This window comes from Vicia villosa, unplaced genomic scaffold (genome assembly GCF_029867415.1).
Source record: "Vicia villosa cultivar HV-30 ecotype Madison, WI unplaced genomic scaffold, Vvil1.0 ctg.000073F_1_1, whole genome shotgun sequence".
In the NCBI taxonomy this organism is placed as follows: Eukaryota; Viridiplantae; Streptophyta; class Magnoliopsida; order Fabales; family Fabaceae; genus Vicia; species Vicia villosa.
This window is the reverse complement of record NW_026704997.1, coordinates 597,159-609,713: the sequence shown is the minus strand read 5'-3', so window position 1 is coordinate 609,713 and position 12,555 is coordinate 597,159. Positions and strand designations below refer to the sequence as shown.

The 12,555-nt window shown below is 36.3% G+C and overlaps 1 protein-coding gene across 2 annotated transcripts; it reads left to right on the top strand.

Moving 5' to 3' along the window:
* Window positions 1–287: 287 nt before the first annotated feature.
* On the top strand, window positions 288–1,438 carry LOC131623522 (glycine-rich RNA-binding protein 1-like). 2 transcript variants are annotated; one of them, XM_058894532.1, is made up of 2 exons: window positions 288–455; window positions 738–1,438. In XM_058894532.1, the coding sequence occupies exons 1-2, from the start codon at window positions 342–344 to the stop codon at window positions 1,236–1,238; spliced, it is 615 nt and encodes a 204-aa protein (XP_058750515.1). In that variant the 5' UTR covers window positions 288–341; the 3' UTR covers window positions 1,239–1,438. The 2 variants fall into 2 exon arrangements, with proteins under 2 accessions (XP_058750515.1, XP_058750516.1); XM_058894533.1 differs by lacking the exon at window positions 288–455 and adding an exon at window positions 462–609.
* The last annotated feature ends 11,117 nt before the right edge of the window (window positions 1,439–12,555 follow it).

The window sequence follows — 12,555 nt, the reverse complement described above, 5'->3', positions numbered from 1 at the left end:
ATAAAAAATATTTCTAATTTTATTAAATAATATCTAAGTTATATGAAAAATATATGTATTAATTGTTCAATAAATAATTATTTTTTAAAACAATAAAGACGAATATTATAGTAGTAATATTATAGTAGTAATAGGGACAAAGATATTTTAAACGAGAGAAAAATATCTTAACGATACCACAGCCTGACGAATGAGTAGGATAGGATTCCACGTAGCCCTAGTTTTAACCCAACCTGTAACCTAGTTAACGGAGTACTCAGCTATATAATACCCCTTGCATTCAGCGCCTAAAATATCTTTCTTTTCATCTATTCCCTCTTCGTCCCTAAATTGAGTTTTCGATGGCTTCTTCTGATGCTGAGTACCGGTGCTTCGTCGGTGGCCTTGCCTGGACCACCGATAGCGATGGCCTCAACAAAGCGTTCTCTACTTTCGGTGAAATCACTGATTCCAAGGTCCGTTTGTTGCAGGCTTGGATCTGACACGATCTGGATTCGAATTCCGTTCTGATCTGTGATCTCTTTGTTACTTGATCTATCCTGTTACTGTTACTACTGTTACTGTTTCTGTTACTATATCATATCATTCTTATGTTACTCACACCAATAGGTACGTTCATCTTCATCTTTTCACAAAGAGACGAAGATTGATCGGTTACTATTCGGTTCTGGAACTGGTTTTTGTGTTTTTTTGTTGTTAGATCTGAGAGTTTTTTTTGTTTTGTTTTGATTGTTCAGGTTATTATGGATCGTGAGACTGGAAGGTCGAGAGGTTTTGGATTTGTGACGTTTGCTGCGGAGCAATCTATGAGAGATGCGATTGAAGGGATGAACGGTCAAGATGTTGATGGTCGTAATATTACTGTGAATGAAGCTCAGTCACGTGGTAGAGGTGGAGGAGGCGGTGGTGGATACGGTGGAGGAGGTGGTGGTGGTTATGGTGGTGGAGGTGGATACAACAGAAACGGTGGGGGTGGTGGAGGCTATGGCGGTGGAGGAGGTGGTTATGGTGGTGGCGGAAGTGGTGGATATGGTGGTGGAAGAGATCGTGGTTATGGAGGAGGTGGTGGTGATAGATATGGTGGCGGAGGTGGTGGTGGTGATAGATATGGCGGTGGAGGCGGTGGTGGGGGTAGATATGGTGGTGGAGGTGGTGGTGATAGAGGATATGGTGGTGGCGGCGGTGGTGGCTACTCTCGTGGTGGCGACGGGGGCAGTGGTGGAAACTGGAGGGACTAGACTAAAGTTATACCTGTTCGGGATTTATGATTATGAAATTGTCATATTGCTTTAGATGTTTGATTTAGTAGTTTGGATATCGTACTTGTTTTGTTATGGTTTAGTGTTCTTGTCTCGTTTTTTGCTGAATCCGAATTTAGTTTTGTACAAACGATCCATTGAATCGAAATGATAAACTGCTTCTAATTTCTTCTGTTTTATCAGTTGCATTGAACCTTTAATTTTAGATGTTTTTATTTATTTTTTAATAGTCATATGAAAATAATTTAGGGTTTTAAAAAAAATAATTTAATAATTTAATAAAAATTAAAATTGTTTGAGGGAATGTTACATACTTACATACATTCAAAGGCCAGCTAATTAAATTATATGATTTTAAAGTATGCAATGTAATGAGATTTTAAACCACAATGAAATCATGGGCTTGTTTGTTCTGATTTTTTATTTTTTTTGTAATAGTATATTTTTGTGTAAAATTTTTTTTCATGATAGTATAATTTGAATAGTTATTTTTAAAATTTTATTTTAAGTATTTTATTACTTTATTGAAATTTTTTAGATATTAAACTTTCAAAAAATTATTTAATTATTTTTTTGAAAAAAAGTGTGATTGTGGCTATATTTAACTTGAGATTAATTGTTATGCACTGTAAAATATTTTACACGTTCAGTGTATTTCAATTATAATCATTTAATTTCTCATTAATATTTGTGGAATGTTTTTACTTTTTTTGTTCTAGTTTGTCAGTCGTATTCATTTCAGTTATAATACGCTTGCTATTGGGACGACCCTTTTTCTTCCTTTATCTTTATCAGCATATGCACATTGCCGCAAAGACATGGGAGCAAGGCATACGAAAGACTTGAAACTTTTCACAATCGCACCAACGAGAAGGCAGTAGAATCCTATACTCTTGCCTCGACAGCCCCTCGAATCTCGTAACATGATGAGTAATGGCTTTGACACTTTCTTCTTTCATAAATTTCATGCATCTTTCACTCTACAACTGTCCTGATTTATGTCCTGATTGTAACACTGCACTCCACTTTTCACCTCTTTATGTGAACAGCGAAGTCATCCTAAAATAGGTTGATTTCACCAAAGCGGTTACAAGGAGGTTTCGTATGTCTTTGAAAATATTGTTCATTGATTCAACAAGATTCGTGGTCATGTGGTCTCATCGTTCTTCATTGTCATATGACCTCGTCCATTTCTCCACTGGAAGATTATCAACCCACCTCCCTGCATCAGGATTTGACAATCTGATCTTGTTGTGACAATGTTTGAATGATGGTTGAGTTAATGCATACCCCGCGTTCACAAGAGTTTTCCAAAGAGCCTTGTCTTTTATCTCCCGCGTGAAATTTTGTGCGATATGTCTAATGCAGTAGACATGAGTAGAGGGGACTGTGCCAGCCATTAGCTGGATTGTTGTATGCACTCTTAATAGAAGCATGTATGTCAGAAATTAAACAATGACCATATTGCAGAGCAACATGTGTTCGGAGATTTTTAAGAAAGAAACTCCAACCACCACCAGTCTCTCCTTCCACTAAAGCGAAGGCAATTGGGAAAAAGTTGTTGTTGCCATCTTGTGCGACTGCCATCAGTAACGTCCTTTTATATTTCCTGTACAACCATGTTTCATCTATTTGAATAATAGGTTTACAAAATGCAAACCCTTTGATGCAAGGTTGAAGCACCCAGAACAGTCGATGGAGTATTCCATTCCCGTTGACAAAAGTACCGGAAGTTCTTTGTATGATTCCTCACAGTTCCCGTATACTTTTTCAATTGTCTTAATCTTTTCTAACCATGCCTTTTTGTACGATGGAGTATAATTGTATACAGAGGTGATGTGAGAGATTATGATACTCACTTTCAATGACGGGTCATTGCTTACAAGAGGTAAGATTTCTTGACATGTAAGATCATAACTTAGTTTACAATGATCTTATGTCTGATTTTGTGTACGAGGGATGGATTTCAGCAAGAATCTTAGACAAAATGTGAGCCTCTATTGCAATCTTTTGGATCACATTGGACCAAATGATGTATTACCACTAAACTATACATCTTATAAATAATTTATTTTTAAAGTTATTATTCTTATAATACTTTTTACTCTGCACTTTATTTGGAGACCATATTTGGGATTGAACCATCAACCTAACCCCGAGGATGCAACAATTTGGACTACAAAAACTGCGATCATCGGATTCAACGTTGTTCAGATGCACCACAGTGACCGGGTCAAAATGCAGTTCGGCATGCACCAGGAAATCCCCGCCAATCCAATGTGTTTGTCACCATAGAATCTCCTTAGATTCGACGCCCAATGGGCTTATGCCAATTGGAAAGAATACACTCTAGAATGGTGCCAAATATGGAAGAGACGTGAACGTTATGTCCTACAATTTCCTGTCGCGCCCAAGAACCAAATAATGAGACACACAGATGAATATATGAGATGGGAATTTCGACGACAAATGAATGTTGAGTTAATATGAAGATTGTTGAAATGGAGTGGTTTCGAAAAGAAATTTCGAAATAACCTCATGAAGTTTTATTCGACTACCAGGCTCATGAGTAGTTTTATTTTGCTAAGTATTAACGAAAGGCCATAGTCTCGTAAAGCTGATGAAACTTAGAATATTTTTGGAAACTTCGAAGGAAATTACTTTGATGGACATGTTGGTTGAGTTGGCACCTCGACAGGAAGAAGATTCAAATTTAAATGATTGATCTTATCCGAAAAGACGCGTGGATGCCTTAGAATTCGAGAGACGTGCAAGTAGAAAAGATGGCATTTTGTTAGAAAAAGGACATTATGGTTGAATTAGTATAAATTAGAATCTTAGCATTAGATTTTAGTGTGTTCAATCTTGTACAAATACTTAGTATCATTTGAAGTACCAGAGTTAACCGAGAAAAGAGTTTCTAAGAATGTACGTATGATTCACCAAATTTTATTCAATTTTCAGTTTATTTTTACCAAAGTCCTTTTAATTCCTTTTACATTTAAGTTGGAGTTTTTTTTTTTACTTTCCTGTCTTTACTTTGTTTAACATTACCATTACTTAGAAATTAGCCATAACAATTGAGAAAATGAGTGTCAGAAAGACATCGAAAAACCAAAACTAAACACATGTCCTAGGATCAATCTAGTTGATCCTGTAAGTAATCGAAATGCTATTGTTTTGAAAGACTAGCACTTGTTTACCAAATTCCAGGATAAACAAACTGGCACGTCTAGTAGGACAATGTCTAGTTTTTGTGTCACAAATTCGTTTTGTGTTTATTTTTTGTTTCAATCTGTTAACATTCTTGCATGAGACTAAGGAGTGAGAAATTAGCCAATACCAACGAAGCAATACCAAAAAGGAAACACAATAGGAAGATGGCAAACCATCCTAATAACAACGTAGAACAAATCCCTCCTCCGACAGGAGAAGGCACGGTCTTTACGAATACGACTGAAGCCATACCATCAATTCAAGGTACAACGGCCATACCTTCGAATTCGTAGAGTGGGCCAAATGTCTCCTCTACAATGAATCAGGGTTAACCTGTGACCCCAAGGCCCCCAGGATTTAATGTATCTAAGCCATATACACCAGGATTATCGATCCCAATGCGAGATCCTCCATATGGCATGATAACATCCTTTATGGAAGATTTACACAATAGTACGTCTACATACACGAATCCATTAACATCCATATTCCCACCCTTGCAAGGATCAGACTCTGGCATTAATAATCTGGGTCAGAATATCCGACCAAAATGATTTTCTACCCAATTGCATGCACTTACAAAAAATTCCTCAGCAGTTTTAAGGCAAAAGATGGATGAAAGTAATCACAAAATGGCGGGGGTACTTGCTCAACAAATGAGTGCAATATTCATCCCTTTGATCCACAATGCAACACAAGCAAACTTACAAAATGCCCATGCGAACCAGCAAATGGCAAAGTAGATGGGGCGAATTGCAGATTTCTTTAGGGCTCCCAGGGAACCAATTCAACCACTCCGTCATGGTTGAATAAGAGAAAATCAGGGTAGAACATTCGAAGAGGATCTAACAATTAACCAAGTACATCCAGGCACACACAATGCTGGTAAATATAATCAGGGAATAAGGGTCGAACTACCTAGAAATCAACATGCTGACCTAAGGAAGAAGAACCACAAAGAGTTGTATTAGTTTATCGAAACCAGAACGCTGACGAAGTTGTCCAACGTGTTCGACAAAATGAGATGTTAGGAGATAATAACTTGGCTACCATGATCGAAAGAATTATGGTGCGAAATGGGGTGAATGTTGGCCTTCGAAGGCCAAATTATACTTCTCTTATATTTAGGTACATTTTACAAACCGAATTACCTAGGGGTTGGAAAGTCCCAAAATTCACAAAGTTCTCTAGTGACACCAGCGAATCTACCGTCGAACACATAGCTAGGTACCTTACCGAGGCCGGGGACATAGCAAATAACGAAAGCCTAAGGATAAAGTACTTTCCTAGTTTGCTAACCAATAATGCGTTCACTTGGTTCACCACCCTCTCAACAAATTCCATTCAAGACTGGTCTCGTTTAGAAAGGTTATTTCATGAGTAGTTTTATATAGGCCAGTCAAAGATAAGCCTAAGAAAATTCACCAATGTGAAGCGGAAATTTAGTGAACACATAGATGATTACCTCAACAGGTTGCGCCTTTTAAAGGCAAGGTGCTTCACACAAGTGTCCGAACATGAACTAGTCGAAATGGCTGCTAGAGGTTTAGATTTCTCTATCAGAAAGAAGTTAGATCCAACTTACCTTAGAGATATGGCCCAATTGGCAGACAGAGTTCGACAAGTAGAACGCTTGAAGGCTGAAAAGGCTAGAGCAAATAAGAGTAATAAAAAAGAAAGGATTGTATAGGTCGAAGCCGAAGAGGAGGAACAAGCAAATTATGGTGATTCGAAGAAGGCGAAGTAATTCGAAGAAGGCGAAGTAGACATGGCTGAATTAAATCAAGGTCCACCTTATCCTTATAAAATGTTATCCCCTTCGAATGGGAATAATCCTTTTGAACCAGAAAAGAACGATAAATTTCCTAAGAAAACATAGACTTTCGATGTGACGAAATATGATGAGATTTTTGTAGATGTTTTCATATTGGCTGCATTTTGTGGTAAAAAATTCATGTGTGTTGTGTTATGCAGGTTTTGGTTGTTTAAGCTAATACAGGATTTAGTTGGATGTCATGTATGATGTCATGACATCAGTATTTGACAGCAGAAACTGTTATATTTAGCTGTTATGTTTCCTTATTTATCTTAGGCTACATTTTAGGAAACATCATGTTTTGAAAGTTGTCATGCACTGGCTGGGTTGGATTAGTTGAGATTCAGTTTAACAGATGCAGAATATTCAGGAGAATATTATGCAATCCTATGTGGCGCATATTTTAAGGATTAAAAGTTTCAATCAAAAATCAAGGTGAATGAAGACTTCCTAAATAAGGAGATTATTTAGGAAACAAAAGATCGAAGACTTGTGTTGCAGATTTTTCTGCTGATTTGTAACAGCAACTAAAGCTGTGATTGAAGGCCCAAGTCCAGTTGGGAATAGGTTATAAATATAAGCTTTGTAACCTAAGTTTAGTACAAAGCCGTAATTTTAATAATGTAGTTTTTAAGGGCTGAGTCTGTAGAGTGAACCTCCCGGGTTGTGGGAAGGTCACCGTATGTTCTTCTCAAAGCTGTGAAGCAAGAGAAGTTGTAGTGTCCACCTCGAAGCCTGTAGGCAAGAGGTTTATTTTACTCACTCAAAACCTATGAAGCAATGAATGCAGTTTTTATTCTTGGAGAAAGCTTGTTAGTAACTCCAAGTTGTATTTGTTTGTGTGCTGAGAATGCTGGTGAAGAGCTGTTGATGCAGTGGCTGAGTTGTCAACTGCTAGACATCATTGAGATGATTGGGAGTGAGAGTGGTTTCTCATATCTATGGAGAATCTAGGTAGAAGGGTCATTGGGTAGTGATTAAGTGAGAATTGTAAACGGGGGAATTTAGCTTTGAATTGATACTGCTAATAGTGGACTTCATCCCTGGCTTGGTAGCCCCCAGAGTAGGTGTTATTGTACACCTAACTGGGTGAACAATTCTGTTGTGCTTTTATTGCTTTTCTGCATTGTTGTTTGTATTCCTATCTTGTTTATTTTTATAATGTCAGATTAGATGTCACGACACCCTTATATGACATCTGAGTCTGCTGTAACCAAAATTTCAATTGGTGTCAGAGCAGGAATTCTGTCTGTCTCTGGATGAGATCCATGGGGGATACTTAGTCGAAGATCGAACATGAGAAACTAGCAGGATTGGTGCAACCGCTAGAAGTTCCGGAATGGAAATGGGATAGTATATTGATGGATTTCGTAACGGGTTTTCCAAATACTCCTAGAGGATATGATTCAATTTGGGTAATAGTTGATAGGTTGATGTAGTCAGCTCATTTTATTCTTATCAATATTAGTTTTCATGTGTCGAGGTTAGTTGAAATCTACATCAGAGTGATTGTGAAGTTGCATGGTATACCGTTATGTATAGTGTCTGGTAGAAATCCGAGGTTTATGTTGGATTTTTAGAAGAGTTTGCAAGAGTTGTTGGGATTTAATCTGAGGTTGAGTTTTACTTATCATCCGCAGATAAATGGCCAATTAAAGAAGGACTATTCAGTCATTGTAAGACTTACTGAGAGCTTGTGTACTTGAACAAGGAGGTACTTGGGATAGTCATCTTCCACAGATTGAGTTTACATATAACAATAGTTACCATTCTAGCATTGGAATGGCACCATTTAATGCATTGTACGGTATAAGGTGTAGAACTCTGTTATGCTGGTATGAATCGGGTGAGGGCGTAGTACTTGGACGTGAAATTGTTCAACAGACTTTAGAAAAGGTGAGGTTGATTCGAGAACAAATGAAAATTTCTCAGAGTAGACATAAAAGTTATCACGATCAAAGGAGAAAATACCTTGAGTTTGAAGCAGGAGATCATGTGTTTTTGAGGGTCACTCCATTAACCGGTGATGGATGTTCCCTGAAATCTAAGAAACTAACTTCTCGATTTATTGGTCCGTATCAGATTTTGGAGAAAGTTGGAAGTGTTGCGTATAGGATGGCATTACCACCTAACTTGTCAAACTTACATGATGTGTTCCATGTATCGCAATTGCAAAAATATATTTCTGATCCATCTCATACGATACCGATAGATGATGTGCAAGTGCGAGATAATCTTACGGTCGAAACTTTACCAGTAAGGATCGAAAACTAGGAAATCAAGACGTTGAGAGGCAAAGAGATCCCTCTTGTGAAGGTAGTATGGGGGGAGCTACCGGAGAAAGCATGACATGGGAGTTAGAGAGTAAGATGCGAGAGTCATACCCGGAGTTATTTGCATCAGGTAATTTTTTAAGACGAAAATATTTTTAAGTGGGGGAGAGTTGTAACGCCTCGTTTTTACCGTATTTATTTTATAATTTTAAAATAAGTGATGTGATATGATGTGTATGTTATAATGTGAATTGTGGGGTAGAAATCTTAGAATAAGATAGTTGTGATGAGAAAGTAAGAATATAAGTGAATGTGTAAATATTATAATATTAGTAGAATTATTGTTGTTATTATTATTTTAATAGTAATAACAATATGGTTAGTAAATAAATAAATTAGATTTAATTAATTAATAAAAAGAATAAGGGAGGGTAAATTGGGATTATCATATTAGGGGTTTAAAGGCTTATATTGGGAAAACAAGAGAGAGAATACAATTGTATCGATCGTGAAACCAGAGAAAGGGAGAATGAGGAAAAATGGAGAACACGAAGGTTAGGGCAAGGAGATTTCATAGAGAACTAAGAACACTAAGGTAAGAGTGGAGTTCTAACACTATAAGGGATTATATGATGATGGGTTATGGTAGAGATGGGATTCATAATTTTGTGTTCATGTTTTATGTGAAATTGGATTTTTGTGTGTATGTGATGTTATGATGTTGATGATGGATAATGTGTGAATCCTTTGTAATTTGTTGAATTGTTGTGAAATCGATGAGTGTGATGATGGGGAAATGTTTATGTCCAATTTGTGTAGAATAGAGAACTGTTTTGGTGTTAAAATTTTGGTAAAAATGGATTTTTGAGTCAAGAAATCGCAGCCCTATAAACACAAAATCGCAGAAAAATTCAGCTTTTAACAACTATGCGTCGACCCGAAGAATCTCAGCGTCAACTCATAGATTTTCAAAAACACAGCATGAGTCGACTCATGGTCGACCTGAGTGGACCCGAGGGGGACATGATCAGCTATGAGTCAACCTAAGAAAGGCTTGCGTCGACTCGAACAACGTCCAATTTTTGACATATTTTTGTAAAGGTCATAACTTTTGACTCGCGTATCCGTTTGACGCGTTGTTCGAACCTACGAAAATCTAAAAACATTTTTTATCTAATAAAATCAATTTGGGAATATTATGAGGAGATTTTATGAAAACTTATTTTCCGGTAAATTGTTATAATGCGAAGTTGTGAACATAATGATATAATTGATGGAATTTCTTGATGTAATGATGTTGTAATGATGTATGGATAAGCGATGTGTAAGAGGTGGCCTATGTTGGCATATTCCGTTGATGTGTGTGGTGTTATTGCATAAGTTGTTTTCATATGATAGAGTTGCATGCATTTTGTAGCGATGTGGCCTTAATGGCAAATAGCGATGTGGCCTAAATGGCAAATGGCGATGTGGCCTTATATGGAAAAAGCAATGTGTTATGGTACCACATGCATGTAGTCAAATAAGTTGGTCTCATTGCAGTTTGTGATGTTGTGGATGAATAAGAAGTAATTGTATGATCGTGAGGTGTGATTGTTGAAACTGCAATGTGGAATGATGAGATGCATGAAGTATGAATATTATAATTATGTATGCCATACTTTATCTGCTCATTATCATATTTTCGTTTATATTGTTATGATATCTCACTCCTTATGTTTGAATGTTACCTTTATGTGGGTAATGCGCATGTGACAAAGATTAGAGTTGCTTGAGGTATGGAGTGGCGCCTAGTATTGTGTAGATTGAGTCAGGTCTTGCTCTAATACGTAACACCGGGGATGAACGCTTGTTTTGTTATTATATTATGATCTATTTTTGAAAGATTGTGAGAGCATTATAGACTCTCTTTTATTTGTTACGATGTTGGATTTTAAGTTGTTGAAGATGATGATTGATTCATTTTGAATTGTTTCCGTTGCATTGATAAAAAGAAGTTGAACACCATGATGATTGTGATGTCGGTTCATCCGAATAAGTGTGTTATGTATCCATTTGTTAAATGTTTGAGCAAATTTTTGATGTTGAATATGTAGCATCCTATTTTATGTTGATTGGAAATTTTAATTACTCTGATTTTTATTTAAATATAGATGGGGAAAATATGGTGTTACAGTTATGCCTTTTGGTTTAAAAAATGCTGGGGCAACTTACCAAAGAGCAATGAACTCTATATTTCATGGTTTTATCCATACTTTTATGCATGTGTACATTGATGACATAGTGGTAAAATCTGTATCAAACGAAAGTCATTTGGATCACCTTCGCCAATCCTTCGAAAAAATGAGGAAACATGGTTTGAAGATGAATCCTTTTAAATGTACCTTTTTTGTGCAGGCAGGTGATTTTTTGGACTTTGTGGTCCACACGAAGGGAATAAAGATTCATCAAAACAAGAAGAATGCTATTTTGGAAACAACAGCACCATCAAGAAAGAAAGAGTTGCAGTCCCTACTTGGAAAGATAAATTTCTTAAGAAGATTTATTTTGATGCAAGTTATTAAACAAGGAAAACAAATGGCTTAGTGGTAAAGGTTTCTATTTTCGACCAAATGGCCATGGTTGACAAAATTTTAAAACCACAATTTTCAAACATAAGAAAATAAAAAAACAACTTAAATAACAGGGGAATCTACTAATTTTAATATGATTTAAACCTATATAATATGAATATAATGCACTAACCATTTGAAATAAACAAATTGATTACAATCATTATCATATACACATTAGTACATTACCATTTACACATATCATATTTTTCTTTATCCTTTCCGTCCACTTTGGTGTGAGATCGTGGCACACAAAAACTTGAATTCTTTCACCCTAAATCGAACAACAAAATAATATAATACTTGAATTCTTTCACCCTAAATTGAACAACAAAATAATATAATCTATTATATATATTAAAACAGACTCCGACATCTAATGCCACATAGTTTTAATTTTGCTACATCATTATAAATTTATGCCACATCAAATCTATCATATAAGAAGAGTCTACCATTTGCTCAATTTTTAGGCCTTCCACATCAGCATTTGTTCCCTCATAATTCCACATCAGCATCCTCAAAATTATGCTCTTCATCAATTCAATTCACGTTAAAAATTCCAGCGGTTACTATCTCCCCATGTTCAATGGAGGTTAACAGATTGGTCTATATTCTACCCTTTTATTCTTCCATTCATTCACGTTCCCTAAAACCGCTTACGGTTACGAAAATGCTTCATCATTCACAACCATAACTTTCAATCTTCCCCTTCAACCTTCTTCTACAGCAGTTTTACAAAACTGTTTCTTTTTCAAATGCAAAAACGATCCCTCCTTTCTCTCTTCCTCTGTTCTTCCTGTTCTCTCTTCCGGCGGCATCTTTTTGCAATTTTAATTAGTTTATGTAATTGATGATTTTGTGTGTTATTTGTAGGTAATTCTTCGGTTCTGATCCGATCTTCGGCGCCAAAAAGAACAAAGAACCTCCCCTTTCCATCAAAGATGCCAACGAAAGGGTAATCTTTATCTTTCTCTCATCTATTTCATTCAATTAGCGTTAGGGTTTGTTTGCACACTCGCAGATCTGTTCAATTTCGGTTCTCTTTCGGATTTTGAAGTTAATTATTCAATTATAACACTATTATATCTCTCGATATCTAAATTTGCTGATGACAAAGTCGGCTTATGCTGTTGCTGAGAAATATATCTCAATGCGTTAAATCATGATACCAGAGACCTTCCAGTCGGTTTTGATTTTTTTGACCGGGAAACACCGATCAATCATCAGGTCTCAGAAAGCATTAACTTTGAATGTAAGTTATCTAAATCTGTGATACTGTGTTCCTTCTTTTTCCTCCTATAATACATAAATTTGAGTGTATAAATTTTGTTTTATAATAGTAAATTTTGACGTTTTCCCCTGAACAGGGAATGCCA

Excerpts from the sequence above, each read along its gene's own strand:
- LOC131623522 (XM_058894532.1), top strand. The coding sequence starts at position 342 with ATGGCTTCTTCTGATGCTGAGTACCGGTGCTTCGTCGGTGGCCTTGCC. Across the intron at positions 456-737 it reads GTGAAATCACTGATTCCAAG|GTTATTATGGATCGTGAGAC; the intron begins GTCCGTTTGTTG and ends TTGATTGTTCAG.